Source organism: Larimichthys crocea, chromosome XIII (genome assembly GCF_000972845.2).
Source record: "Larimichthys crocea isolate SSNF chromosome XIII, L_crocea_2.0, whole genome shotgun sequence".
NCBI lineage: Eukaryota > Metazoa > Chordata > Actinopteri > Sciaenidae > Larimichthys > Larimichthys crocea.
The window spans coordinates 19,799,605-19,808,203 of NC_040023.1; the positions used below are offsets into that span (position 1 = coordinate 19,799,605).

General features: G+C 40.0%; 1 protein-coding gene across 7 annotated transcripts; it reads right to left on the bottom strand.

The window, feature by feature from the left end:
• Window positions 1-185: 185 nt before the first annotated feature.
• On the bottom strand, window positions 186-8,232 carry tcea3 (transcription elongation factor A (SII), 3). Of its 7 annotated transcripts, XM_027287394.1 has the most exons (21): window positions 7,900-8,230; window positions 7,036-7,098; window positions 6,776-6,881; window positions 6,560-6,665; window positions 4,876-5,415; window positions 4,680-4,793; window positions 4,309-4,410; window positions 4,135-4,203; window positions 3,954-4,055; window positions 3,758-3,826; window positions 3,485-3,544; window positions 3,236-3,307; window positions 3,047-3,115; window positions 2,877-2,939; window positions 2,673-2,747; window positions 1,822-1,982; window positions 1,600-1,656; window positions 1,317-1,471; window positions 1,091-1,237; window positions 669-740; window positions 186-578 (listed from the first exon to the last, which is right to left on the bottom strand). In XM_027287394.1, exons 1-21 carry the CDS (start codon window positions 7,966-7,968, stop codon window positions 570-572), a joined length of 2,280 nt encoding a protein of 759 aa, XP_027143195.1. In that variant the 5' UTR covers window positions 7,969-8,230; the 3' UTR covers window positions 186-569. The 7 variants fall into 7 exon arrangements, with proteins under 7 accessions (XP_027143195.1, XP_027143194.1, XP_027143193.1 ...); XM_027287393.1 differs by having other exon boundaries at window positions 3,758-3,823; window positions 4,135-4,410; window positions 7,900-8,232; XM_027287392.1 differs by having other exon boundaries at window positions 4,135-4,410; window positions 7,900-8,232.
• Between the last annotated feature and the right edge of the window lie 367 nt (window positions 8,233-8,599).

Genomic DNA, 8,599 nt, shown 5'->3' on the forward strand with positions numbered 1-8,599 from the left:
TAGTTTAGTTTTTGTTCTATATATTTCTTATTTCTGAGTATTTTCTTATAATCTTGTGTATTGTGAGCTGCTGTAACAAGTGAATTTCCCCAGTGTGGGATCATTAAAGTCTATCTTATTTTATCTAAACCAGACTTAAAATCAGACACTACTGATACATTGATGATGATAATGTGGGAAATAACTCTGAAGAAGACAGATTGTCAATGTTTTTTATTAAATGTGAGTTTTAAAAGCCATCATACTGATGATCTATGCAGTTTTATTGGAATTAAATATATACAAAGTGAACAGCTGTAATATGTCGTGGCATATTAAACTGGACAGCACCGTGATCGTCACTCGTTTCAGTCAACAAGCTGTCGTTCATGCTCAGTCTTCAATTCCATATAAAGCAAACCCTGATTATTAGCACATGCTTACACATCTCAAAACTTAAGTAAAAATTGTAAGAACACATTTCTGTTCAAATCACTAGCTGCAATAATTTATAAACTTCCTCCCATTATAGAAAATATCCATTTCAAAATGCTCAGAAAAAAAAAAAACATGGTTTCACCTGGAAGGCATCAGCAGAACTGAAAATGAGAGAAAAAAACATTTGTTTATTAAATGGTTCACGTCCAAAAACAGTGAGTTATTGAAACAAAGGAAAAGGACAGACTTACCTTCCAGCGGTTACCACACTCATTACACAGAACAAACGTGGTCATTGGCTCGTCAGCACTGCGTGTCTGCACCTAAAACACACACAAATATACACATGGGGGGTTGTAAACAAAACACTACAATGCAAAGAAGTTTATTAGTTCTTGACACAATATGTAGAAGAACTAAATAAACAAATAATAAATTAAGGAATTAAAATCTCAAAAGATACAGACTGGTCACCTCTTCTGTTCCTTTAATAGATAAAGCTTGAATGAGCACATTCAAGTATATTCACAGCAGATTTAATAACTAAACGTTACATTTATCATTTTCCTTTTGCACTTACAAACAAAGAAATACATGTACATGCAGTACATACAAAATACCACTTAACTTGTATGTCCATGCTCATATGTCTGCTTGTCATTGGTGTGTTTACCTGGTTGTAGGTGCAGTTCTTCTTCTTGCACTTGCCGCACTGCAGCAGGTCGGTGGTGGTGCCACCTGTTTTGGCCATTTGGTGTTCCCTGATGGCCTCCTGGGTGAGAACGTTCCTCAGCTGCTTCAGCTCGTCGCTGGCCATTTCCTACATGAAGACAAGAGATGTGAAAGGAACAGAAGGAAGGAAGGATATGAAGTAGGAGGAGTTCATCAGCGTTCTGTACCTCAGCAGACATAGAGGCGATGCGGCTTAATTCGATGTTTCCTGCTAGAACGTTTCTGCGAAGACCAGGGTTCTTTGGGTCCTTTAAGTTGCTGATGCGGCTGCGGACTCTGTTTTTGTATTTCATGTCCGTGGCCTTTATCTCCTGGTAGATATGTGCAACCATTTAGTCAAGGGAGATCTGATCGTGATAATAATGCCAAATGAGATACTTTGCATTTGAATCATCACTGAATGAACTACAAATAAGTTAACCAGAAAAAATGGAATAAATTAAAGGATATGATCTTCAATCTCTGCAGCCATGCTGTCACAGTTAGTTTCAAAATCTTTGTAGTGGTCTGTGAAACAGAGAAAAGAGAAAACATTTCATGTTAATCTGCACACACTACAGTGACTTATGTGAGTGTTTCTTCTGTAGTATATTGCTGCAAAGTTCCACTGTGCAGTCTTTGTACTTTGTCAGCACATATGCTCTTAGTGATAAAGTGTTATCTTAGCCTTACTGTCTGTGCGCAGGGCAGCTGCCAGCATCTCAATGCACTTGTCTCTAACGGAGTCTCCGGTAGCGAGGTGAGGGGGCAGTGGACCCCCGGCAGAACTGAAGCTCGGAGACATGGGGCTGGTCGGGGTGGTGGGAGATTTAGGAGTATCGGCTTTGCCCTTTCTGCAGAAAAGGACACATCACAAAAATCGCTGAGCAGAGTGTTTAATTGTGACATCTGGTGTAATTAGTCTGATTTAACCTAATGAAGGAGAGCCTGGGATTTGAAGTAGCGATTTGTGTTGAATTTTTAGACTTTATTTAAAACATCTAAAAATCTTACCTAACACAAAAACTGAGTTGAAATTCAAATTTGCCATGACTTGAAAGTGTGTAATGAACATGTCAGCTGAACCCCATTCAGCATAGTTCAAGCAGCCATAATTGATTTTTTGTTTGTCCACTTAGCCAAACACAACACTGACATATTGACATACATATTGACTGACATATTGTTATGTTAGCAAACATGTGCTTAGTTAAGTAGACAAGCATTGATTTGTGTTTGTGTTTTTTCGGCCACTTACAGAATCTAGGTTCAGTTCACTAGAATCCCATGCTGTCTTTTAGCTCTACTTTTGGTCTCCACCAACTCCTGAGTGAAACATCTGACTAAATCGTCCACTATGTTCACCAGCTTGTTGCTAATTTTGTTTGTTGTTTTGTGGTGGCCAGAAGGTTTACTGTATATTTTTTAAAAAAGGCAGTCTTTACCCTCTGAGGTCCTACCAATGGTACTAATTATGAGGATCATTAATAGAAATTAAATGAACCTACATTGACTTTCATTTTGTAAAAGAAAAACACAAATACCTTTCAAAGCTGTCAGTAGAGGGTTTCCTCTGTGGAGGTCCAGGCTGAGAGGTCTTGGAGCCATGAGACTCTCTCCTATAAAACAAAGCCAATATAATCATCTTCATGCTTTCCACTAAGACGATACTGTGAAATTTGTCCACATGGTCAACAGTTTAGTGTTGTTTTTTTTAATCAATCAACACTTGTGTCTTTTTCATTTACCTTTCAGCGGTTAGCTTCTTTGCTGGTGGTGAGCTGCTTTTCTTTGAATCAGTGGATTCCCTCCTACAGTAAGTAATTTGACAATTGGAGTAAATGTGGTTTTATCCACAATGTTTATTTCTGTTTAATTTCCATGAGATGAGATCTAAGGTAGTGCATACCAGTCCTACCTGTCAGGTTTGGAGTCAGTTGATTGACGTTTCACAGGTTGTCCAGGCTTTGAGTCACAGGAGTCCTTCCTGCAACAAAAGAGATGCAGAGTTGTGACACTGACACCGTGTTTAAGAATCAAATACACACTTGTATTTGTCAGACAGAGCGGTGTGAATCAAAGTGCAATGTACAGTGCTCCTGCACACCTGTGTTTTTCTTTTTTGACATCCACAGTGGGCTTTTTGGGAGGAGACGGTTTAGAGTCAGATGAATCGTTCCTGACAAAAGGAAACATTTGTTTGATTCTTAAACAAATCCACTTGTCAGAGTATATAAAGGCGAGCTCCTCATGCACTGAAAGCCGACAAAGAGCTGTTTGAAAGAAGCTCAAGTCGAACCACGCAACCACAGTGTATCACGCCCACAACTTAACAAGCATTTTCACACTTGCCAACCTTTCTTTCTTGCCTTCATTGGCGTGCTTTTTAGACACTTTGCTCTCTGATGAGTCTTTCCTGAAAAAAGAAAACATTCTTTGTACCAACAAAAGATCTGCTACTAGACTCTTGTTACAGCACAACAGCACTACACACTGTATTATTATACTGACACTATATTGCGTCAATATTTCATATAAAACCAACGGAAAACTAAGAGATTAAACTCTAAGTGCACTGATCCTCCAGAGTCAACAGCAAAGTAATTTTCAAGGATAAATGACCCCGGACCTTTCTCTCTTTACGTGATCTGACGTCTTCTTCAGTGAAGGAGGTTTAGACTCTGTTGACTCCTTTCTGCTGTGGCAGACAACACAAGGATTCAATGCAGAGAAGAAAACGGCCAATGAAATTACGGGTTATTTTTCCAAAATAACCAAGGCAGTGACTACATGCAGTCTGTAATGAGAACTCATCTGATCCAGACCTTTCCTTTTTCCCGTCCAGTGAGGGACGTTTCACAAGAGGCGGAGGGTGAAGGTGAAGAGGGAGTGGAGGAAGAGGAGCGTTGGGGTCAGGAGGCTCTTTTCTAAATGAAAATACAGCGTTGAGCAGAGCTGAATCACTTCACGACGAGAGTGACTATTACTGTGCATGCAGAGCCTGACCTTGGTGGAGGTGGATGAAGGTAAAGAGGAAGAGGAGCAATAGGAGCATTTGGGTCCGGTGGAACTTTCCTGATATAAAAACGAAGATTTGTTTGAGTTTCCCTTAAAATGTTAACACTTCTCTGCACTAACTGAGAGAATTGTTTCACAAACATGCACCAGAGCATGCCTGACCTCTCTTTCTTGACTTCCAGTGAGGGTCGCTTGCCTGGAGGAGAGGTGGCTTGGGGGGCATGAGGACGAGGATGTCTGGAGGAAGAGTCTTTACCGTCCTTCCTGAACAAATGTCACAACAGCACAGATCAGAGCACTGAAACTTAAGAGTCCCAGATGAAGCAGCATTCAATTCAAGCCAAATCCCTTGAATAAAGACACACCTGACTGACCCATCACGGCATGCATCATGCACAGCGGGTATCATGTTAGGCCGTGAGTCCGGTTATAAAACCGCAGGAACAAATGTCAGTGAATATGTGTGACTCGGTTATGTCATGCAGGAACATCTGAGTCAGTCATGGTCTTCAGCTCAAGCGATGTGTCCTGACCTGTCTTTTTTCAGGTCCAAAGAGGGGCGTTTGATTGGGAAAAGAGGACGAGCAGGTCGAGGAGGAGAGGGGAACCGGGTAGGATACAGAATACTGCTGTCCAACACTCCTCTCCTGAAATAAATAATTCATTTTGAAGCTCTGCTGGATGCTTCTGATGTGAAATAACCTATTTATGGAGGCACTTTCCTCTCACCTTTCAAATATTGCTTTATGAGCGTCAGCAGGTTTCTCTCTCTGGGGTTCACCCTGCAGTCTCTCACGTTGTGGTGTATTTATCGGCCTCTCATGTCTGTTTTCTTCTCTGTGTTTGTCCTTCTTCAGGTCATCCATGTAGCTGTGCTTCTTGGGCTCCTCGGGGTGTTTCTCCTTTTTGACTTCTTCCACGTGTCTCGTCTTTTTTGGTTCTTCAAATAATGGTCTTTCTTTCCTAAATTCTGACTTGTGTTTCTCACTCGGCAGGTCTTGCACATGCTTCTGTTTCTTGTCATCTATTTTTTGTTGGGCATCTTCTACAGGTCGTTGATTTTTGGATTCTTCTAGATGCTTCTCTTTTCTCATTTCTTGGGGATGTTTCTCATTTTGGGGCTCCTCCAGGTGCTTCTCGTCGCTGAGGTCATCCGTGTGTCTCTTTTTGTTTCTGTGCTCGTCATTATGTTTTTCTTTTCTGTTTTTACTAGAGTGCTTTGTGTCAGGATCTGAATCTTGTTTCGGTTTAACATCCAGTTTCCTGTGACTAACAGAAACAAAGGAAGTATCATTTTTACCTCTGTTCAAGAGCCAGCCAACACTAACCACTTTCACCTGTGTCAGGTTTGCTGTTGTAACGCAACTTAAGCCTCATTCAGACAGGATTCAAATAAAATACAAAAGGAGTCACCGCAAGACTCACAATGAGCTTGCAGAGTGAAGTTGAACATTTTCTTTTAATAAATGAAATGATTTATACGTCTTCGGTAACAGTAAACACAGCTCTATGTGTAAAGCTCAGAGAGACTTTCTCAAAATGCAAATACCTCTGCAGACTGGACATAAAATAATGAGGGTAGTTGGGACTATAATTATCATTTGTGGGATTAAATTCACAGACCAGCACTGGTAATACTGAGCCACAAATCCAATCTGAATGGGGCTTTAGAAGATAATTCAGTGCTTTAAATGTCGTGCAAAAACACATGACTTGTAAGTATCTTGAAAACAACCAAATTACAACCTCAGTAACAGAAGAGTCCGTCATCACATGTGCCAAGACTTTAAGTTCAATTTCTGATGACCTAATCATAGTAGTACTTAAACAAGCACTTACACACTACAGAACCATATATTAAAATTCACTTCTTTTATAGTTTCTATTTAAATTCTGCTCACAAAGCATCGCCCTTGATGCTAAATATTGTTTTTGTCCAAGGATTAACATATTTTCCCTGCATGTAAGAATGACACAAATCCACTTACAGCTGCTCGTGAGTAGAAACCTGTACTTATTTAAAATGCTGATGTAATACTACTTAAATGACAAGGAGGTGAAAATAGAGCCATTTCAAAGCTTTCATGGCAAAGAAACAAACAAATATCTTTACATCATTTGACAATATCCTGGAAAAATTTCTAATCTACTTTTGATATGGTGCTACAATGCTGCTTTGATTATTGCATCTGGGGTCGGACCATTTTCAGGTGTTATAATGTCCAAACTGTGGGACTTGTGTGGTGCATAATGTTGTGCGTGACAAATAAAATCACCATTTCACCAAATATCTATACTATTTTTTTTAGACAACCTACGTCATATTTGCACTCTGGGCGTGCTGATATCTAACAACTTATTATTTCATAATGTTTCTGCTTCTGTGTTACATATCATGTTACCTAGTACTGACCTGCTCTGTGTTTCAGATGGTGAGCTGTTTGGAGACGTGGCCGTTTTGCTGGAGTCCAAACCGTTCTTCATTTCAGACGGTTTCTCAGATTGAGAATGTCCAGAGTCTGTGAGAGTGAATGAATAATATCATCAGTTAACATATGTATTTACTGACATAAACTACTGTTTACCTGAAAATCATGCATGTGTATAAATCAGGTATCAAGTCAAGTACCCAGAAGTCTTTTCCAGTCTTTAATGAGAACCTTTGCCAAAGCAATGACTTCCTCGTCGGTGCAGTGCTTCCTGATACCGTTCACAGACATGCCGATCCTCGTTTCCTGAAGGAAACACATCAATGTTGTTGTTTTAATACACATGAATTTGTGATGGCGGTATAAGCCTTATGTTAACTTAATTATTCTTCTATTGTTTCTAATTAGTTTATGGGATGAAAACCACTGACAAAACTAAAACTATAAACCTAACACCCACCTGGAGAAGTTTGAGTGTCATATTGAAACCTTTCAGTTCCCTCAGAAGGTCCATGGCACCCTCCTGCACACACACATACACACACATACACACACAGACAACAGATTTTAGACTTTTAAATGATAAATCTTGAATTTGTTTATTTAGAAACGTGTTATGACAATGTGAAATACAGATATCACAGCATGCAAATGCAAACATTTCAAAACAGAAACTGGTTAGTAAGCAGTTGCACAGCTTTCACTTCTGTTTTTTTTTAAAACAGAATTTTAAAATAAATATAATGTATAATCGAGAATAAAAATAAAACATCAGAACAGGTGTTCAATCAGCAGGTCTGGGACTTTTTATTCTGATCACACGCTGAATAACTGTAGTTTGTAGTTTTTACTGACTGCAGTACTCTGAATGTACAAGAGCGCCATTGGTACAACGTCCTGTTTACACACACACACACACACACACACACACACACACACACACACGACCTTGCCCAAAGGCCGCGGTGTTTACTTTCTGTTGCATGAGTCACTGTTTAACATGAACAACAGCAAACGATCTGCAAAAAGGTCTTAACAAGTGGACACAAGTTGACCCATATGGCGGCTGGACACTCTGGGACTAAAACGTCCTGCGAGACTTAAGTCTGCAAAACCGCGCCAAACACCTGTTGACCATTTGTTACAAGCACAGTCAGGTTCATATTACAAGTGTGAACAGTCTCCAAATGCGGAAATCAAACATATACTCGACATAAAGCTGGTTGAAAACATTTCATTTTCTGTAGAGATATTCACGGGCCTTCTGCTCAGCACGCGGTGGCAGGACAACGCGCCACCTGTGGGTGTCAAAATACAGCCTCACCGTGTTATTTCTAGACACCATCTTGTCCAGTTTTTTTGCAATCCGAATGAGATCTTCCTCTCGAGTCATCGCTGCATTTACTCGACTGAAAGCGAAGCAATAACGTCGAGTTGATAAAAATGCTGAAAAATGAGTGGAGAAAACAAAAAGTTTGGATCCGCTGCAGGTCGGACTTTACGCACGGCGCGCTCCATTCAGCACAGAGGCGTGTCCTGCTGCTGCGGGGTCCCAGCTGACCAGCACGACACATGACAACAACTAAATATAGACGGTGAAGTAGACACATGGCACAACACAAATATACAGTGCTCAAAGTGGTTCGTGTAAAATTGTGTCAAAGTGTCAAATACTTCCTCGTTTGTACGATTCAAGTAGCCAATCAGCGACTTTAGATGGCTGCATTTTATCCCCAGAGACTTCCAAAGAGCAGCCTGACACTGGATCAGTTTATAACAAGGTTATTACCTCACCGTGTTACTTATTCTCTAAGAAACACAGATGTATCTAACATGTTTGAAGACATTGGAGTTTGAGTGTGGCACTTGCGTTTACAAAATGAAATAAATGTGATTTTAAATAAATAAAAAAAATCTGTTCTTTTGTTTACACGTGTTTGCCACCAGAGGGCGCTGTAATGTAAGTCTACACAGCTTCACGAACAAATCAGATCCATCCATGAGAATAAACATAAGATTTCCTT